The sequence below is a fragment of the Camelus ferus genome, chromosome 19, assembly GCF_009834535.1.
Source record: "Camelus ferus isolate YT-003-E chromosome 19, BCGSAC_Cfer_1.0, whole genome shotgun sequence".
In the NCBI taxonomy this organism is placed as follows: Eukaryota; Metazoa; Chordata; class Mammalia; order Artiodactyla; family Camelidae; genus Camelus; species Camelus ferus.
Window position 1 is genome coordinate 19,739,180 of NC_045714.1, and position 22,118 is coordinate 19,761,297.

At 46.6% G+C, this 22,118-nt stretch overlaps 1 protein-coding gene across 1 annotated transcript in view; it reads right to left on the bottom strand.

The window, feature by feature from the left end:
* SEC23B (SEC23 homolog B, COPII coat complex component) overlaps positions 1-21,997 on the bottom strand; it is a 35,485-nt gene extending 13,488 nt beyond the window's left edge. Inside the window, 15 exon segments of the mRNA XM_006182833.3 lie at positions 1,388-1,541; positions 2,720-2,826; positions 3,545-3,634; positions 7,797-7,844; positions 7,846-7,878; positions 8,920-9,043; positions 11,817-11,932; positions 12,284-12,442; positions 12,848-12,992; positions 13,939-14,024; positions 14,152-14,388; positions 15,571-15,657; positions 18,082-18,139; positions 19,478-19,714; positions 21,598-21,997. Of these exon segments, the coding sequence (XP_006182895.2) occupies positions 1,388-1,541; positions 2,720-2,826; positions 3,545-3,634; positions 7,797-7,844; positions 7,846-7,878; positions 8,920-9,043; positions 11,817-11,932; positions 12,284-12,442; positions 12,848-12,992; positions 13,939-14,024; positions 14,152-14,388; positions 15,571-15,657; positions 18,082-18,139; positions 19,478-19,698 (1,665 nt within the window). The 5' untranslated portion in view covers positions 19,699-19,714; positions 21,598-21,997.
* Between the last annotated feature and the right edge of the window lie 121 nt (positions 21,998-22,118).

Below are 22,118 nucleotides of genomic sequence, written 5' to 3' on the forward strand. Positions count from 1 at the left end.
TCTTCCCCTCTAACGCCGAGGCTGTGACCTAACTCTAAAGTCAAGGCTTGGCACAATCAATCTGCGCCTTCACTGCTGTACCCCCACTGCACAGGCTGGCCACCTGTGACGGTGGTCCCTTCCGTGTCCCCAGTATAAACTGAGACGCACAGCTACATCCCTAAGGCTGGCCTGTGCTGAGCCCTCCACTTGGTAAGACTTGCTTCCTACTTTTTAAAAACACTTGATTTGAGGCTCACTTCTCACATGAAGCCTTTGACAACCACCTGGACCCTCTGCTCGATTTCAAATTGTGTTTGAAACGTTGACATTCCCTGAGAAAATGGTTCCACGGGACAGCAAGGGCACACGTGGGCTACACCAGGTTAAAGAGGTGCTGTTACTGGGTCTCTCAGTGCCTCTGATCACTAATCCGTGCTGCGAATTTCCAAGATGGTAAGATCACATGGTATGTCGGCTACTGATTTACTGCTTCGTGGCTTCAAACTTACCCTTCTTGCCTGCCGTGAGATGGATGTAGGCCCTTCCAATCTTCCTCCTCTGCCAGCTGCCCGGTGCTGGCAGCTCCCCCAGGGCTGAGCAACGGCAGCCCCCGGCCCCCCTGTGCCTCTGGTGAGACACTCCTGGTGAAGGGTTTCCTCGGCACCACAGAGGGTTGATTTCCGTCCAGTTCTAGAAGGTGAATTTCTACCCAGTCGCTCCTGCAGGCCCCCCTGGCAACGTCTCTGCCCTGAGAGACTCGGTGGGCCGTGGCCATGGCCCCAGCCGGGTCTAGAGTGGCCCTGAGAGCGGGGCATCTTCCTTGGGTGCTCACCTCAGCCCAGTCACCTCAGCCCAGAAGTAGTGCCCCTCAGATCTGCTGGTCCTACGCTCCCCAGACTTCTCTTTACCTCTGACCAGCCGACCCCTCGTTATTCTAACCCCTTGTTGCAGCAGTATTTCCTTACATACGACTTCCCCTGTTTAAATCACCATGTGGTTTCTCTCTCCTGATTCCACAACAATGACACATTAGGCAGCTCCTTACATTCACTGCGCCGTGGACCATTTCCAAAACACCCCTCTACGGTCTGGAGGGAAAATACAGACCCACAGCATTCACAGTGACTCATCTAAATCAGCTTTCAACACACTCAGATTTGCACCATTATCCACACGGCCTGTGAGTGTTGTCTCTCCCTAGCTGTAACGTACGCCCTCATGGGGAAGATGCACATTTAACACTTCCTTCACATCGTGCTCAGAAGGTCCAGCGTTTGGCATGAGGTAAGCAACCAATAAAATTCTAATTTATTGACTGTATAAAGTAAGTTTAAATGACAGTTTTCCATTCCCAAAGGTGGAGCAGAGACCAAGACTGAATGCAGGGCCACTGTTCCCAACTCACCAGTCGGATGAGCTGTCGGTCCAGCCACCGGAGCACGTCCGGGCCCTCCTCCGACTCCGCTCGGAACACCCCCAGCCGCGCCATCAAGACCGCTGCGGCCTCCTGGTCAAACGCTGCCTCGATGTGCTTGAGCTGACTCTGTGCATCTGCCCAACTGACAGTTCCAGAGTTAGTGCCCCGTGTGCGGCCAGGAAAGGCCCGAGCCAGCTCCCCGGTGCGATGTAGACATAGAGTGTCTAGGAAGGTGTGTGTGTGTATGTGTGTGTGTGTGTAAACGCACACACGCATACACAAGCGTGTGATGGAATATTACTCAGCCACAAAAAAGAATGAAATTCTGCCATTTGCAGCAAAATAGACAGACCTGGAGAATATTATCCTTAATGAAGTAAGTCATATAGAGAAAGACAAGTACTAAACACTCCACATTATCACTTACAAGTGGAATCTAAAAAATGAAATGAATGAATGTAACAAAACAGAAGCAGACTCACAAATACAGAGAACAAATTAGTAGTTACCAGTGGGGAGAGAGAAGGGGGGAGGGGCAGAAGAGGTTAAAAATGACTATGTATAAAATAAGTAAGCTACAAGGATACACTGTACACCACAGGGAATACAGCCAGCGTTTTATAATAACTTTAAATGGAGTACAACCTATAAAAATTACAGGGGAGAGGAGAGGGTATACCTCAGGGGAAGAGTGTGTGCTTAGCATGCTTGAGGTCCTCGGTTCAATCCCCAGTACCTCCGTTAAAAAATAATACTTACAAAACTTTCAAACCACTATGTTATTCACCTAAAACTAATATACTAAATCAACTATACTTCAAAAAAGAAACTTTTTTCAAGATAAAATAGAATGAATGAGGGAGAGGCTTTTACGCACTGACATGGAAGGTGTCCTCGGCACGTGACTGAGAAGAGCTACGAATATGCTACTGCGAGCCGCCGTCACGCAGACAGCACGCGCACGGCACATGCGGGCCTGTGAAGTTCAGTGTCACTTCGGTCACAGCCCTTTACCTCCGCAGAGAGTGAGGGAGACCCATTCTTTACCTAATTATGTGCTGCCTGAATCTTTTACAAGGCGGTATATTTATGGGTTATTTATTTGATAAACACAATAATGAAAAATAATTTTTAATGAACAAATTCCTATTGAAAGAAGCCTCTTCGAGGCCAGGGCTCTACAGGCCTAACTGGACTGGCCAACAGTGCCTCTCCCTCCTCCTCCTCCTCTGACCAAATAGCGGGAGCTGGCGAGAACCACCCAATGCGATTACAAAGATAAACCAGCGGGTCAACAGAAAGGCAGGCGGGGGCGCTCACTTGCGGGCGACGGTGGTGACGCGGATGCGCCTCTGGGTGCTGGAGTGCTGGTAGTGCGTGACGAACTGGACTGCACCTCGGCCTCCCTGCGGGATCGGGGCGTTGTGCTGCAGGGTGAGAGGCCATGCACCCCGTTACTGTCACAGCGAGACACTCAAACAAGGTCACAGGCCCCAGGTGCTCCTCCTAAGGCGACCCACACGGCGGTGACAGTAAGGCTCCTGGTGCATCGTGAATGGTGCACTTAAGACCCGGGCAGTTCACTGTGTGTGACTTTTACCTCAAACAAAAAAATCATGTTCAAATAAATACTGAACTCAAGTTAATGATACACATGCTTAGGTGTTTAGGGATGGAAGACACTGACGACTGCAATTTGCTCCAAAATATGTCACAAATATGGGGAACTGAGGGACGGACAAATATGTGACAGAGCAAATACGGCAGAACGTTAATTACAGAACCTAAGTTGTGGATAGACGCGTGTTCACTGCACAATTCTATTAATTTTTCTGTATGTTTGAATTGTTTAAAATAAAATACTGGGGGAAAACTGACACACTCAAAAATACACCAATATTATGATGGCTGATAAAAGCCACTCTTCTTCTGAAGACTATCAGTTTAACAACAAGGTGACAAAAAACAATTTGCTGTCTGACTCCAACCAAACACTGGAAGAAAAAAAACAGATCACGCCAGACTAGTATCGAGCCAAACACAAGCACAAAGGAGCGCCAGTCTGTGGAGAAAGAAGCCACCAGTCTGTGATAACCGGGAACCACCACACTGGGGCAGGACCGTGCACGAGGAAATCCAACCCACCTGACTGACCACTTCAAAGTAGATGCCAAGTGTAGAGGTGGGGTCCAGGCCACAGATTTTCCACTGACTCGTGCCACCGACACCAAGCTCCTGGGGGTGAAAAGAGGAATTAAAAAGAAACGAAGAGGACATTCCTATGGTTAACTGCTGATACAAAGTGCTGACTCTGAGAAGGGCAGGCTCCCTAGAGTAACTCAATCCAAATGAAAACTTAAGTTTAACTGAAAAAACACAGTCACGGACCAGAATAAAGCTTAACATTTATTCGAGTACTTTAATATTAAGCTTTTTTATATTGGTACTGCGATCAGTTTCCATTACATCATTGAGACATTGAGACACACACACACACACACACACACACACACACAAAGTACCTGATGTCAGCTGAGACAATCACGTCAGGGATGGGGAAGAAGTAAACAGCAGAGAAGAAAAAGAACGATCGACTTAGCTTGAAAGACTTATGTACTTCTTCCATCATTATCAGAACAAGAAGTAATTACAGAATGTCAGCTGTTAAATATTAATTTTTAATCCAATTCCTTTATGTAAAAATTACATATAAATTCTCGGTAAGAGAATTGAGATTTTAGTCTTGGGAAAGCTGCTTTTTATTGACTAGCTGACTGGCTCCCGGTGATAAACACGAGGCTCGCTAAAGCGTGAAGAGGACCAGTGCTTTGAGCGCGGCGTCCAGAAAAAGAGGCTGCCGGTGTCAAGTACCCAGAACCACTGAGACAGAGGATCACTAGCCTCTGAAACATACACCCCAGAGACAGTGACTAGTGCACATTTTAACGTCTCATGATGGTACGGAATACCGTCCTTAGAAAGGAGCATGACTGTGCATTAAGAGAGTCATGGTATCTCTTCCGTGTTACTCTGAATCCGCCCAAACTGTACACTGTCGGCTGAGTACAGCTGACATCAGTCTGGTCTCTACAAAGCCACGCCAGGAGCCGGGCCAGAGCCAGCAACCTCAGGACGGAGGCGGTCGGAGGGGAAAGGAAAGGGCCTTAGGAGAAATGACAGCGCAGCTCTAAGGTGGAGAATGGGGAGGACACCCTGTGTTTCGTGAGTGTTTCCTACGCAAGATCATGAGGTGGATGGATCTGAGTGTTCAACTTCCCTTTGGGGACCTTTTCTAAAAGATTCAGGTAACATCTGCTAGAAAGTGAAGGCTACACCCAGGAAAAACGGCAAAGAAGTAAAAGGAGCTTGCCTGCCTCCCTTCCTTGCCTTGCTAATCCCTTCTCTCGAACCTCTCTCCACATCTACCAACTCCATTATTAACATATGGAACTTCTTAAAGTTTCACATCAAGGGGGTTCAGAACAGGCCACCCCAAAATACACTGTGCTGGCAGAGGGATCACTTTAAGCTGAAGGTAAGGTTTAAAAGCAGACGTGAGAAAACTCTGCGTCCCTCCTGCAGGGAGGGCAAGGGGTTCTTAGTCACTGCAGACAACTCTACACACTCGTCAGCCCGCAGGTGGCATCACAGGACTCTCCGCACCAACTCCTGCGAAAGCCGCCGCATCTTCCACCAGCTTGCCCCAGCTAGTTCCTTTTCCACAATCTGCCCTTTCCTGGTCACTCTTCTATTAATTTATTTTTTGTTAAGATGCAACATAATCCCAAGTTCTAACCACTCCTCTGAGTTACTCATCACTTGAGTCTGTATGTGCTGTGTACTACGTGTGATGCACATGAATAAGCTCGTTTCTCTCTTGTTAAGCTGTGTTCTGTCAGTCTAATTTGCAGGGTCCAAACCAATGAAACTAAGATGGGTTGAGGAAAAAGATAAATTTTCCTCTCCTGTAGCACCAACGCCCAGGTGCGGCCACAAACCCACCAGAGCCCCACGTGTACATTTTCTTGCTAATACGCAAATTCCTTATGCAGCAATTCACCCTGCCTTTATCAGAAGAACTGTAAAAATGGAATTAGGTAATCACATTTTATTGCAATTCAAATACACTGATTCAACGGATGCTAAAATCATCAGGTGAAAGGCTGTTGGCAAACAAGATGCTCACGTTGAGCTACAACCTTGAACAATCATGAGCAGATTTCCTGCTCGTGGCAAAAAGGAAACGGCCCCTAAACCGAAAGACGTGCACAGCCATCACCTCACCACAACCACTCAGCGAAACTGAGACGAAGGTACACAGCCCACTCAGGGAGCGGGTCGTGGGGGACAGAAAGGTTTGACCGAATCCAATTGTTAATCTAACCTCCACTTCACAGGAAATACGGGGGTGACAGAAACAAGTCAGAAAAGGAAGCAGACGTGGGGGACCTAGACACTCGACTACAGAAGACACCTGGCACTTGGCGCCATCTCTTCAACAAACAAAGATCATCAAATAAGACAAGCAAAACACTATAAACAAACAAAATGACAGGAAGACCATTCTAGGTTTTAAAAGCCTAAGGATGTATAGTATCAGACACAATGCTGCTCAGAGGCGGGAAAGCCACAGAAGGAACCTGGAGGGGAATCAGGGAAAGAACATGATCAAATGCTTCATGATATCAGGAAATCACTATTTCCTCAGACTTGATAATAACGTGGTACAAGGAGGGAGAGCCGACTCAGTGGTAGAGCGCATGTCTAGCATGCACGAGGTCCCGGGTTCAATCCCCAGTGCCTCCATTAAAATCAGAAACAAGTAAACCTAATTACCTCCCCTCTACACACACACACAAAATAACGTGGTGGAAGACCCTTGTCTAAAGCAGGTGTACACTGAAACACTGAAAGATTGTAAACATGTCTGCAACTTGTTTTCAAAGGCTCTGCAAAAATATGAATGAAGCGAATACGGCAAAATAGAGAATATCAGAAAGATAACGCAAACATGGCAAAAAAAAGAAGACAGAGCAATTACGACAAAATGCCAGCACTACTGGCTCTGGACGGCAGGGACACAGGAATTCACTACGCCCTTCCCTCAACTTCCCTGCTGGTCTGGAAACTGCACTTCCCTCCTCTTTGCATCCTCCATCGTCCCTGCAAAAATCTCACAGTGATCCCTGCTGGATCCCAGAACAGTCCATCAGTTTGTACTAACTTGTAACATCTTCCTAGGCGGGTTTTAAGTCTATGAAAAATGTCTGGACAGGGCAGCCTTCCAGAGCCCCGTTGAGAAACAGGAGCACAGCCCCTCAGTGCACAGGCAGCATGAGGTACTCATCAGACGGGCCTGGGGCAGCACCCCGCCCCACCCAGGGGACTACAGGAATGTTCTCGCGAATCACCTTGCCTCTGGCAACTTAGACAAAAACTTAATCCAAGTATAGTCACTAAGTGAACAATCACTGCTGCTGAAAACAAAGATGACGACATGGAAGATGAAATCTAGTGGGGGGCCCCCTTGTGCCAGGCACCGCTCTGAGTGCTGCTAGTGAACTACTCTGTTAACCCTCCGGGCAGTGCTGGAAAGTAAGCAGCCATTACTGTCTCCATTTCCCAGATAAAGACGCTGAACCCCACAGCGATGAAGCACCTTGTTGGGACTGCGCGGCCACCAGGGGGCAGACCTGGGCCGAGTCCGCGTCCAGTGATAGTGTCCACTCACTTGTTGAAGACGACACTCAGGGGAGGATGTAACTGTGCTAATCCAGCCCAGAGCCACCCGGGACAGGCCTCACTGGACCCAAAGGTCTGCCTCTTGGCAGCTAAGGTGTCATCAGAGGAAGTGGGCCATCAGCCAAGCACCTCCTCACCTCAAAGTGTGAACTGAACTTTGTTCCCACGGACTCAAAACCTGTCACCCAAGGAACGCTGATGCCTGCACACACCACAGTCACCCACTGCCCACCAGACTCAAAACAGTCTTTGAGAACTGAGACAAAGGTACCCCTTCCAAGGGCAACAAGCCCACGGACCATCCCTGAAGGGTTCCGCTGAAGGCCTGCCTTGTGCTGAGCAGAGCACCCGGCGGCGCCCTGGCGCAGGGGGCAAGGGGACCTGGGCTCCAGCTCCTGTGTCAGCACTGACCCTGAGCAAGATACTTAGCCTCTCTGAGCCTCCGTTTTCTCCTCTCTGACCATTCAGACTTGGGGGGTGGAAAGACAGGAACGACACTGCCCCTCGGGGCTGTGGTCGTCAGTAAGTCAGCCCGCCCCTCCTCACCGCAGATGCACGCCCACAGGTGACACCACGCAAGGTCAGCCATCCCCAACGCGTCTAAGGGGTCAAGTCCGGGCACAGAAGGTGCAGGTGATGGAGGGGTTTTCCTTACATTTTCTGACACACACGGCCCTTTCACGTTCAGAGATACACACGGCCCGAATGGCTCCCGCGATCTTCAGTTCCCGCGAGGTCTGAAACAGAATTTCATGAGAATATGCAGTTAAAAGTCACCAAGAACCACCCTCTCACAAAGGACACAACTAAAACTTGGAGGAAAACTAGGGCAGGGCTATCACTCTACTGAGAGAAAACCCTACAGGTATTACAGTATATGAACAACCCCGTACAAGCTTCCCCGGGACCCTGCAAGCTGGTCAAAGCTTTCAGGAAACCCTCCTTTGGAAACAGCATTATCTTTGTTCCAAAGATGATGCAGCATCTTCCGTGTGCTCGGCTGTGAAATCATCGTGTACACAGAAGACAGCAACTCCACCAACGGCGCTGCCTTCTCCTCCAGTTCCACGAGCCTTGCACAGTTAGTGACAATTTTCAATCAGCAAATGTGCTGCTTTGTGTTGCTTTAAAAATACTCAATTCATGAACTCCAACGCAATGACAAGGCCAACAACACACCGAGAATTTAAATCTGAATTCATTTCAGCAAAGTTCACTTCTTTTCATCTTTTAAAAAAAAAAACCCTCAAATATTTGACAATGTGGTTTACAGTTTAACCTAAACAATTTAATGATCTCCAGTCGGCCAAGTAATATTTACAATCATATTTTCTAACGGCCCCTTTGAATGTTTTCTCAGATGACGCAGAATCAAGTGTGCAGGGCGATCAGCCCCGACGTGGAAAACAGCCCCCAAACTCACGATGCTGCCCTGTGACCGGGCACTCGGGCTTGTCTGCAGGCAGGCGCTACATGCAAACCATGCTCCTGTGTATGCGGCGGCCCTTACCGACGGCTGGGTGGACGCCCAGCCCACCACCTGTCTCGGCCTGCTGTCCTAGAGCAGAGCAGAGCCTCCCGGGGAAGCGGACACTCTGTTCACAACACTGATCAACACACAGGCCATTCCCAAGAAGCAAAGGGATAGAATGAATACACTTTGTTGGGATATTTCGCTGGGACCCTTTTAACTAATCTTTAGATGATTGGGTCCTGCAGGCTGAGGCTTCCCACAGTCTACACTATTCTTTCGTTAAAGTTTTAGAAATTTATTATACCTTTACTTCCAAAGTAGCACCAAATGCCATTCGGAAATGTCCATTAAAATCTTTACTAAAAATTCTCTGGAATGTCTGCTTGAAGAGAGAAGTGTTGAATGAATCTCCCATCACCATGTAGCCTCTAGGAGAGAAAAAAGGAAAAAGAGAGTGAGCATCTAGGATGACTGAAAGCCATTCAGATGCTTCCTTGGCACATATGAACAATTACTTTACAGAAGAACAAAGCAAGCACGTCCATAAAAGCGCTCGTGATGAGGTAAATGGAAAAGAGCCAGCTCAGTTTGTACTCAGGAAAGACACTACGTTTAAACATTAAACACAGAACCCTTTAGAGCAGTGCTGTACCCTGATCACTGTGATGGCCATACAAATCTACAGAGAGGATAAAATCTCACAGAAGTATACAGATACACAAGCTTTATAAACAATGCCGCTCCTGGGCATATATCTGGAGAAAACTCTAATTCAAAAAGACACGAGCACCCCAGTGTTCACAGCAGTAATATTTACAACAGCCAAGATGTGGGAACAACCTAAATATCCATCGACAAAGGACTGGATAAAGGAAATGTGATGTATATATACAATGGACTACTACTCAGCCATGAAAAAGAAAATAATGCCACTTATGACAACACGACCGGACCTGGAGACTGTCAGCCTAAGGGGAGCAAGCCAGAATGAGGAAGAAAACTACCATATGATACCACTTACATGTGGAATCTTAAAAAATGGCACCAATGATCTTATTTCCAAAACAGAAACAAGACTCACAGGCATGGAAAACAAACTTGTGGTTACTGGGGGGTTAAGGGGGTGGGAAGGGATAAATTGGGAGTTTGAGATTTGCAAATACTAATTACTATATACAAAATAAAAGTGCGAGGGTATAGCTCAGTGGCAGAGTGCACGCCTAGCATGCACAAGGTCCTGAGTTCAATCCCTAGAACCTCCATGAAGAAAATAAGTAAATAAGTAAAACTAATGCCTTCCCCTTGCAAAAAAAAATTTTTTTTAATAAATAAACAAGGTCCTACTGTATAGCACGGGGAACTATATTCAATATCTTATAATAGCCTATAATGAAAAAGAGTATGAAAAAGAATATATATGTGTATAAATGAATCACTATGCCGTGCACCAGAAACTAACACAACATTGTAAATCAACTATATGTCAGTAAAAAAATAACTGAGTGCACGTAAAGACTGGTGAGAGCACGCAAGGCCTGTACTGTAGTAACTACACTGGACCAACGCCAACTTCCTGGTTCTGACACCGTGCTGTGTTTATGTAAGATGTTACCACGGGGAGTAGTGAGTTGAAAGGTATGGACAGACTTATTTCAAAATAAAAGAGTTTTAAAAAAAAGGTGCTATAACTGGATAAGGTGTGACCAGCACCAAGGAAACGGAGGCTGTGCTCCTCCTTGAAGGCAACGGGCTCCTGCAGCACAGCCCAGGTCACCTTGCCTTTGCTGGAAGTCGTCCCAAATGGCTGGCTCACTTCAAGCCATCACCTAAAACCTCAAAGTCTTTTTTTTTTTAATGTCACTGTTAACATCTTTCCCTGATACTGTATTTGTGCGACAGGTGATGTGACCTAAACATAAACAGTGAGTTGTTCAGGAGTCAGACCCCATGGAGGACACGACGGGAGTGCTGGGCACTCTCCACAGAAGTGTGCACACACGTGAACCCTGGTGTGTAAGCGGGGGAAGGCTCACAAGCACGCTGAAGCTGTCCTGTGATGTTCCAAGACAAGAGCTCCTGGATGGCACAGGGGCAGTCCACCTTATTAAAAGAACTCACAGGCATAGCCTGTCACCAAGATGCTACCACCGCCCATGTCTGCTGCTCTCAGGACAGTTTCAGGTGACGTGGGTCCCAGCTTCCACCCTCCCCCCTCCACTCAGTGAGGACCAGCAGCACCACCTGGGAGCCCAGTGGACATGCAGGTTCCAGGGTCCACCCACGGCTCTAGGCCAGTGGTTCTCAAACTAAATTGTGTTTGAACGATTCCCAGGGGATTTGCACACTAACACGGGTTTTGAGACAAGGCTCAGCTGAGGCTCAAGATACTGCCTGTGCTCAGCCACGCCGGGAGCAGGAAGGGCCCACACCAGCAGTTCTCAAACTCTGCTCCACATTAGAAACCCTCAGGAACCTTAAATCTGCTGATGCCCAGGCTAATCAGCCCAAAATCTCTGGGGAAACACAACCCAAACCAACAGTAGTTTTTAGGGTTCCCAGGTGATTCTGATGTGTGGCAGCTCAGTCCAGCACTGCACATCAGTGGTTCTCCAGCTCTGTGTGCACCAGAATCCCTGGACAGCTTGTTAAACCCGACTGCCAGGCTGCATCCTCAGTCTCTGATTCGGGAAGCGTGGGGTGAGGTCCGGGTGTGCACATGTCTAAGGGGCCCTGAAGGCAGCTGGCCGGGCACCATCGTGGGCAGTGAGGACGTGGGCTCCAAGCATGCCCTGAGCAGCACCCTCCAGGCTGAGTGTGTGAGGCTGTTAGCAGGTGCGGTCAGTAAACCGGGCGAAGGCGCTCCCAGTTGCTCTGGCATTTAGATCTATTCTCCCCCCTTCTCACAAGGCAGTGCTGAAGGCCAGATACTCCACACCTGCCTTCCTGCCCTGCTGTCTGTAACAACTCTAAGGGAGAAATCAAGTTACTCAGACACGACACATTCATAGTGAACCCTGACCTCCTGATGATCACAGCTTCTCCAAGAGGCCCACACACCCTCCCCAGCCCCTGAAACCCCATCCTGGAGCCCGTGAGAGCACACCCAAGCCAGCCTTGCCCACTGCCAGGGTTCCATCACTCACTTCCCTTTCCTTCAAATAACCGCTTTCACTTCCCCCAGGGCGTTCGCCGCCCACATACCCAGTAAGATTTGTGCAACACTTCATCTCCAAAAGGCCAGTCTGATCAAGGGCACAGGCGTAAATATCAATGCAGTGACCATTCGCAGCTGCTCGGTTAGCAAGCATCTCGTAGTGCTGGGAAGACAGAAGAGCCATCTTGACGGAGCGGCAGTGTTACTCACCAGGTAAGCCTTACCACACCGAAGGGACGCCCTTGAACAGAGGGATGTGCGGACAGTTTTCTTTGTGACATCCAAATAAAAGAAGAGTGCAGTTTTCAACCTCCAAGTTGTTTAGTAGTTTTAAGGTCACACCCTGTAACTGAGGTCTCACAATGGGGACAGACACTAACATCTGGAAGGTGATCTCAGCAGGAGCAACATGCCACCCACGGGGCACGGCCTCGGAGGGCCAGCTGGCCCCCAGCGCGGCCTAACCCCGGCCCTGGGCCACCACCCCAGAGCGCCTGCGGCCGGGAGCACCTACCTTGGTTGCCTTCTTCATGAAGCGTGCATTATCTTTCTCAATATCATGCCAGGAACGGATGGGGACCTTTAACTCATCTCCAACCACCATGCCAGGCCCTTGGGTGGGGGGACCCCCCATAAACAGCATAATCCGGGCGCCCGTGTTTGGGAAAGTGCCCTAAAGCAATAAATGGCAGCATTTTAGAAACACACAGCCCACCCCAAGTGTGTTTCATTTCCCCCAGAAACGCTCCCAACGTGAGTTCTCAGCTGCCGTGAATACTGATGACACTGCAAGACAGCTGCCTCTCTCTTCCAACTGGAGGGTCTGGCACACCTTTATTAATCTACTGGGAGCACTTCCTGGTGCCCTAAAGGCCTTTTGTTTCTCATGAAAACTCTGTACGTTCAAAACATCGAGGGCCTCTTTGGTGGGGAAAATAATAATGGCTGAAACACATCCTGATAAATCAACCCCGTCAGTTGATTTACATCATGACATGTCTTTTCAACAAGACCCACAGAGACACCTTCTGCGAGCAAGCCTGCACAGTCCGCAAGGGCCCGGTCAAGTTTGCGTTACCTCCAGCAAGCCGACAGCAATGGACACGGCCACACCAGTGGACCGCAGAGGCCTCTTCCCCTGAGGTACGGGCCATGGGTCCCTCTGCAGCTCCCCGAGAAGATCCGTGAGGTTCATGTCGATCTTGTGCACAGGCTGCAGAAATCTGCGTGATTTCGAATGAACACGTGAACCCTGGTTTAATCAAGTACGCTGGTCTTCAGCCCCACAGGACACATGGTTACTGCTCTTCAAATTCAGTATCAGGGTAGAAAAAACTCACAGCGGTTTTTTTTCTCCATGTTCTCTCTCACTACAAACCCGAAACAACTCAAAACAGTTTTATTCGGGGATATAATTTAAAGCCTAACGTGTAGCAATTTACACATGCAGCATTAGAAAAAAATCAATTTAAATAGAAGCAAATCAACTTAATTAAATTTTAAGCAGCAAAGAAATCCCAAACACATGCCTAACATGAACTCAGTCCACGTAAAGCTCATGTACGCGGACAACTTCATCATTTGAAAGATTCAGTTTGTTTTTCTTCTGAGTTGTGACAGTAATACAGAAACACCCATTTCTTACTGGAGCGGGAGGCTGTCCCCAGCTTCTCGGGCAATGCACTTTATCACGTTTGCTGACTGTTAACCCAGCCCCAGGCAGCCCTAGGAGAGCAACGGGCCCAGTGAACCCAGTGCCTGGTCTCAGTTTTGCAGGAGGATGCCCAAAAGAAGCCTTTCCAGTTTCCCCGGCTTTACTTAAGAACCAAAAAAAGACAACAGCGTGTGTGTAAGAGGGGAGTGACTGCGTAAAGAGGTCTCAAAAGACCTGTAATGACACTAAGAGGAAAACATTCTGAGCAAATCTGCCACACATGTACATATACACGTGTATTTATGCAGATCATATATAATATTAATTCCGTCATAACTTTCAAGTATATGCTGATGCATTATGTTCATTATTAAACATTAAATACAGGTTAGGCTTATTAATCTTTTGTTTCTCCTCCAAAAATAAGAAAACAAACCCTCCCGCATCATCACCCCCCTCCCCCAGCGAGCGCCACGCGGGCCGGCTGCGGGCGTGCGGGGCTCCGGGGGTCTCACCTGCTGGAGACGAAAGGCTGCTCGTGCGGCTGAGCGGGTCGCGCCGGCTGCACAGGCACGGCGGGCTTGGTCAGGCCCAGCATATCCTAAACAGACCACAAAGATTCATTTCCCATAATGCTAAAGGTGAATGACTAATTTTTTTTTTCCTTTTTCCTAACCAATTTTTCAGAAATCTCCTCGCCCCGGCCTGGGTACAAGCAAGGCCCAAACCTGTATCTGCTTTGCAGTTAAATCCTTGGTGCCCCGGAAGACGTAGCTCTTGGAGATTCCTTCACAGCTGAGTTCGTGCACCTGCACCATCCTCCCAAACGTGATCAGACCCACCAGAGAGTCTGGAGGAAGGAGACTCAGGGACATTTGCAGGGATTCTTTGAGTGCTTGAAGGTCATCCTCTTCCAGGCATGTGTCAACCACGTAGAGGAAGATCAGAGGGGACTGAGGACCCCGCTTTATGCAAAGGAAGACAATACAATGGTCAATGTACAAAGACCTCACCAGCTCTTCTGAAAGCAAACCAGTTATGTCAACGACAAGTCCTTATTTATGTGTACGGCCAGAGACGAGGACACCTCAACACACCTCTGCTTACCTCTGCTTAAATGACAGGTTCTAGCAAAACAAACTGGGTGTAAAAGCTGTATCCAGTAACTGATTCCCCGTTTCTGAAGGCCAGACATTGCCCCAGGCCCTGCCATACATGAGTGAACTAAGAGGACACAGACCCGTCTGCCAGGGGAGCTAGCTCTCTGGAATGGAAACAGGAAAGGGGGTTATGAACGCCAGGAGTGGAGGTGGGGGGCTGGCTCCACCAATAAATGGGACGTCAGGGCAGCCTTATTAAGAAAGTAACATTCGAGCAAACAGCTGGAGGAGGAGAGGGAGAGAGCCCCAGCCTGAGGGGCAGCCGGAGCAAAGGCCCAGGGGCACGTCTATTCCCGGCACCCTGAGCAAAGTCAAGGAGGCCCCCGGAGCTGAACGAGGACACTGAAGCAGCTGAGGTGGGGTGATGAGGAGGCCAGCTCACACAGGACTCTAAAGGCTGTTACTCTGGGTGGAAAAGGAGACATTTTCACCCTTGGAGGTCCCTGAACACAGATGTAATGTGGTATGTTTTTAAAGAGTTACTCTGGCTGCTGGGTTAAGGATAAAATATAAGTGGGCAAGGGTGAGATCAGGGAGAAGGGTTAAGAGGCTTCCCCAGTAACTCAAGCAGGAGGCGGCACCGGCCCAGGACAGGAGAGGTGGGGAGAAAGAAGCGACTGGATTCTGGGTAAAATCTGACTATAGACTGGGATCTCCTCACGGATTAGACGTGGGGTATGAGAAAGAGAGAAGTCAAGGATGAACCTAACGATTTTATGCTGAACAACCAGAAGATGGGGTACCAACAGCTGAGATGGAGAAGACTGTGGAGGACAGGGTTTGAACCCAATCAATGCCGCGTTTTTTGTGGCCTTCTAACGAGACCCGAGAACAGGGCCGGACGTGCACACGCACCATCAACAGAACCTAGTGTTCAGGACCCTCTGCCCTCACGGCTTAAATCCCCCACACAGGCAAGAGATGCGGAAGACAAAGTATTTCAAGAGGAACTCAGCACTTAGCAGGGCTCATTAAACGCATGATTACCTGAATCACGTATTCGATTGTAGAAAACTGCGGCATGAGTTCAGCAGGCTGATTCACCTCGGATATGCCTGCGTACGCTGGGGGGAACTGCAGACACAAAACAATGCTCTATGAGGCTGAAAGATACAGTACGCCTTTTACTTTCCATTTATAAAAACAGTTAATGACCACGTTACTAATTCTGAAAGCGCAAAACAGAGAGCATGTTATTAAAATAGAAAAATCAGGATTTAAAATCTATAACCCTATACTTTGATAATAAAATAATAAATAAAATCTATACCCTGCTCTATATTTATACCATATTGTAACTTTTCTTAAATGCAGCTTTAGGTTATGTTGTAACTTCTAAATGATTAAAACACACACTATTAAAAACCATTTCCTAAGTGTTGCCTTGAAAGTGAAGGGCTGAGATTTTAGCCCTTCATCAATAGTCTACGTGGGAGACTAAAGCTTCCCCTTGGGTTTATTAGTCTAGCTGTCATCAATAAATACATGTTCATTGCAGAAAAACTGGCAAGTACAGTATATTTATAAGAAAAAAGAAAGAAACCCCTTACACTCCTATTATCAGGAGGCAGCTGCTGCCAACATCTCGGCTGATTCCCGTCCATGCTTTTTCTCCTTAAGCACAGCTGAGATCATCTTCTACCCACAAATTTGCAACCTGCCTTTTGTGCTTCACATAACATCATAGGTGTCTTCTTTTGTTTTTAAAATTCTGCAGATGTTTTAAATTTATAGATTGTAGGTTGATTTTTTTTCCTGCAACTTTTTAATAGTGGTGTGACACCACAAATTTTCCCATTTTAATTTTTTTTCAGTGTACAGTTCAGTTACGTTAAATACACTCAGAATGTTGTGCAGCCATCTCCACCATCCATCTCCAGAATGCTTTTCATCTTGCAAAACAGAAGCTCTGCACTTATTAAACAGTAATGCCCCATTTTCCCACCTGGCCCCTGGCTGGCAACTAACACTCTACGTTCTGTCTCTGAGAGTCTGACTCCTCCAGGCAGCTCGTATAAGTAGGATCACACAGTACTTGTCCTTCTGTGACTGGTTATTTCACTCAGTACAGTATCGTTAAGGTTCATCCACACTGCAGCATAAATCAGAATTTCCTTCCATTTTAAGGCTGATGAATTTTCCGCTGTACTGTGACCACACTTGCTTGCCCGTTCATCTGTGAGCACCCAGGGCACGTGTGTGCTTTAGCCATCGTGAATAATACTGCTACGAACACGAGAGTACAAGTATCTCTTCAAGACCCTGCCTCCAGTTCTTTTCGGTACGTGCCCAGAAGTGGGAATGCTGGACCATTTGGTAAACATCACTAGTACCTAGTGATGCTGAGCATCTTTTTATGTGCTTACTGGCCAACTGTACATCGTCTTTGTAGAGATATCCATTCAAGTCCTTGGTCCATTTCGGAGTTGGGTTTTCTCTTTGCTGTTGAGTTTTAGGGGTTCTCTATATACTCTAGATATTAGTCCCTTATTAGATATATGATTTGCAAATATTTTCGCCCATCCTGTGGGTTGCCTCTGATATGCTGCTGACATTGTCCTTTGATGCCTTAGAATTTCCACAATAAATTATATTAAACACAGACACCAATTCTGAATATAACAGGGTGTAGGAATGTTTTTAAGATTTGCATATCATTCATGGAGATAAATCTTGAACAGTATCTGCTTCTAGTTCCCAAGTCTAGACTTAGTCATCCACCGCACACGGGTCTCTTTACCACTGAACTGACAGTGCGCTGCATCTGAGAAGGAGACTGTTAATTATAATTATGACCAAATGTATGAATAAATAAGTGCATGTTACATCTTAAGATCTGCCAGAGCGCTGTACATTATGTTGGGCGTAATTATTTTCTAACAGTTTATTGAGGTATAGTTTATATACCATTTCAAATGTACAATTCAGTGATTTTTAGTAAATGCACAGAATTGTCCAATCACCATTATAACACCCTTTTAGAACATTTCTTCACAGGCACAGTTCATTTCAAAGAGAAAATCTCTCTGATCATTCATGAGCTCCTAGCCTAGTGGTTTTCAAACTTTTAAATCAAAACAATACCAACACTGACACTTAACCCTAAAAGTTAGAAAGATCAGAAAATAAAAATTCAGTAATATCCTCTATCCAACTAGAATAAACTGAAGTCAAATGAAATAATAAACATCTTACCTGTTTTCCATAACATACTCACTATCTATAGAGAATCTGTTTAAAAAAAAAAAGGGTTATCCCCATTTCCCCCTCCACAGCAAAGGGCAGAGACTCAGATAATGAAACTGAATGACCATTCAAAAGAAAAATCATGTATGTACAACATTCAATATTATGCTTGACAAAATCCATCGCCTTGACTTCAGCAGAAACTGCTGACTGCCAGGGCAGACACAAATTCAGTCTCACTTAATTTTCTTCAGAGTAGCACAACTAAAACAGAAGAGACAGTATTTCTTACAATAATTATAATTCACATACCTGATTTCTTTGGAAACAGAAATTACAGGCCCAAAGTCTTGCTCGATAGTCAACCTGACTGTGAGAAAGATGAATATTACAACCAGGCACCGTTTTCATTTTTAAGGCAGAAAGCACTCAGATGTAAACTTCAAGTTCAGTAAATCACACGGAAGGGGGTTCTGCGTGTGTCCATCAATGAATGAAGGTACGTGAATCATTCACTGCAGCCAGGTTCTGGCATTAAGCACACCCACAGTCTCCTTCACACAGCAACAATGAAGAATTTGTACATCCTTTCTCTCTTTTCCAATTTCCTAGATGATACTTTAAAATTCATGGTTTATATAAATTATAGGTTATTTCCTTTTGCCCTGTTATCTAAACACAATCTTAAGGATTTTTCTAACATTTATTGTTCGGATATGTGAAACTATTAACTTTTAATACTAAAAGTACACTTTACACACACAGGAAAGACTTCTCAGCACGTAACCACACTTAGTTCACTTGAAGAAGTTGGGCAGGCATGCTGCTGGGTTGATACACTTCCTAGAATTGGTTCAAGATAATGCTTTGGTTGCTCCCCAACTTTCTACATTTAGAATCAATCAGAGGCTGTTATTGTAAAAGAGCAGTAGCATCTTATATACGAACATCAAATAAGAGCAAGGAGAATGAAAATTAGAAAGGTCCCTCATATAAAAATGTTATCTTTTCAAGAGTAGTCATGGCACTCTTCACTTGTTTAAAAGTTCTTTCAAGCAGTGCCACATATAAGAGAAGTACCATAGGTCACCATCTCATCTTGGGTGCAAAAAAGTTACACTTATTGGTAAAAATCACTAAAAGTTAAAATTTCTTCTGCTTATTACTTCTTCCTGCCAGGCAGCATCACCATACCAGGCACGTACACCAAAACTGTCTAAAGCTTTTGGATTTTCTAGGAAAATGCTTCAAAAGGCACCAAGAACATCAACAGTGAAGCTAAAAGCAAACTGCAAATCAGAAAAAAAAAAAAGGAAAGAAAAGAAAATTACGAATCTTTCCCTCTACCTCCACCTCATTCCCATAAGTTCTAATTTTTATGTGGAGTATCAGGCCAGGGAGATGTCCACAGGCATTCATCACCTAGGAATTTCATGATTTACTACTCATCTCAAATACTGACAACTTAAAAAATTTTTTTTATTAATTTATTATTGTTTTATTTAATTATTTTCATTTTAGCAGGGCTGGGGGGGGCGGGGTAATTAGGTTTATTTATTTGCATGCTAATCAGGTGCTCTGCCACTTAGCTATACCGTCCCCCCTCAAATTTGACAACTTGCCCAAACTGAATCACTTTTATGAGAATCACATGACAGTCATACTCCTTGTATTCATCATTTTCAGTAGTTTTTAAAAGAATTCCTACCAAAGTGGGTTGAGAATGGCTTTGCATGTTGGCCTGCTGCAGAGCACAGGTTCATACTGCACGGGAGGCAGGTCTGGACGTTCTTTCAAAGGAGTGAGGAGACAAGCCAGGGGAACAACCATCCTTGTGGCCTCGAGACGGCTGGACGGCCACACGTTCCAACTAAAACGCACGCCATCACGTTCTTCGTTCTGCTGAATGAACTCCAGATAGGTTGCCATTGTCTAAAAAAAAAAACTAAAGATAAAGCTTGAATTGTACGTGAAATTCTCCATTGAACTTGAGAAAAGGAGATAATCACCTACGCGACGTCTCCTAGACACTCAGTCTAGAAGGACCTGTCACTGTAGGATGACAGCATCTCACTTCTCTCTGACCCCAAGAGCCAATCAACGTCACAGCCACCTTTCCCGTTCCTTTCTCAACCCACCTTCCTAGCACTTAATAGAAGTAAAAGGAGCATGAGGTTCACCATCATCTGATCATCTCTAAGCTGCATGTAGTTGAATAACAGTAATTTAAACCTCCTCACAGATCATCTCAGCCAAGCCAATTTCAGCCCCTCGCTCAAGAGTAACTGTCAAATCCTGCTTCAGCGTGCAGCTACCTTCCTCTCTGATCCCCTTTCTTCCTTGCTCTGTCTGAGTAAACACTGTATTAAAATTGACATTTCAAGTGATCTTGGTTTTGTGCCCTGTCCCTCCTTCCATTGCTAACTGTGGAGAAAAGAACCGGATACTGATGTGCAAATCCAATTCACAATGACAACAGCCACTGTTCTAAGCCAAAGTAGTCCTACTTGGAATTATCAAAATTATGAAGGGAAGTCTGCTGTTCTGCTAAGTGACTTCCTCACCAGCACCTCTCTCCACACCACAGCTGCTTAGGCTCGTGCCTTGAAAGATTCTGGTTAATAAAATAGCCACTGAGACTAAGTAAGTTTTTCAAACCCAGATAATGCCAACTCCACTGAGTGTTTTATACATTCTGTTTACGTTCTAAAACCTGGGCTAAGACACACTTCAGCTACTGCGGTTCAAGGGAACAGAACTCTCAAGAACAATGGAAAAAAAGCAAATTAAGGGATCTAAGTGGCCTCAAGTGCTCACTTTTGCAATGTTGAATAACGACCTCCCCAAGTTACTTTGAAACATGCCACCACAGTGCAAAGAACTTGGACTAAGGAATAATAAATGACTATAAATGCAAATGAGTCAATTACTCTATTACACACAATGCAGACCACAGAAATTCCAAATGTTTGCTCCAATGGAAACTCTAAGGCAACTGTTTGTAACTTCTGGCAAAAGCGGGAAACTGAAGCACTGCATACGCAGGAAACACTTCTGCAGCTTCCTCGGTAATTCAGGTGTGAGTGAAAGCAACTTCTAACATACCAATTTTCAGCAAGCACCTCAGTAGACTTCATTAAATGACTGTTCCCATTCTCAAAACAGTTCATTATTAAAAGGCACTACCTCCATCCCTCGTCCCCTGCTCTGTTTCCCACTGCCGCTCCTCCTCTTCCAGAGAATGGATTCTTAACTCTGGGCACATATTCACAGGGTCAATAAATTTTCTGTATCTATGCAAATTGTGTGCATGACTAACTAACATCATATTTTCAAAGAGGAAGGGTTTCAGAAGAGGTTAATGGCTGAATGGATGAATTAATTAATGAATAAATGAAATTGTAAAGATCTTTTATAAGTATCTAACAACAACAACAAAATCTGTGTCCTTCATCCCACCGAGGCATAACTTTTCAGGACACGCTAAATTTAAGCAAGGTTTAATTCCTAAAGGGAGTCTGAAAACCTGGATTCTAGTTCCAGCTGTCACGAAAAGTAAGTCACTTCAGCTGAATCTCGAGCTCCTCAACTGTAAAATGTACTTTGGATCCTTCCGGCCCCCCGCGATGCCGAGGGATCCCCCGCCAGAAGCCGCCAGCTGCCCCAGCTGGCTGCGACCTGGTCACTCTCGACAGACCCCTGGGTCACGGATCCCCTCAGTTCCCCGGCCCTCCGGGAAAAAGCCTCGCCCCAGGAGCAACCCACTCGCCCCCTGGAGAGACTCTAGTCCAGGCCCTTGGCCTCCCATCACCTGTGCTCCCCACTCACCTGGCCGGAGCCGCTCACCTGGCCCGAGCCGCTCACCTGGCCCCACTGCTGTTAAGAACCCGGCTCCGGCTCCTAACGCTAAGTCCACCTCAGCTCTCAGCCGATTGGTCAGCTCCCCTGTGCGTCACGCCACGGCTCCGTCCGCTGGCCAATCAAAGAGTACCACCCCGGTGGGCGAGCGGAAGTAAGACACTCAGAAAAGCTGCGCCGCCATTTTGGAAGAGGGCAAGAGTGGTACTTCGCTCTTCAAAAATCACAGTTCCTCAGAAAAGAAGTCTCTCCACGTTCACCGCTAAATGCTTCTCTTTCAAGAAACACATGGGCCTTCCGGACTGCTTCCTAGGCGCAGCCAGCCCGCCTCAGGAGTTCGCCCTACTTCAGTAACACGTCCGCTCGCCTCAGTGGGGAGTCCCCCTCATCGCCTTAGTTACCGGGAAGCGAGAACGATGACGTGTGACCCCGGAAGAAGGCGCGGCTCCTGGAGAAGGAAACCGAAGCCGGCCGGAAGGAGGCGTCAGAGC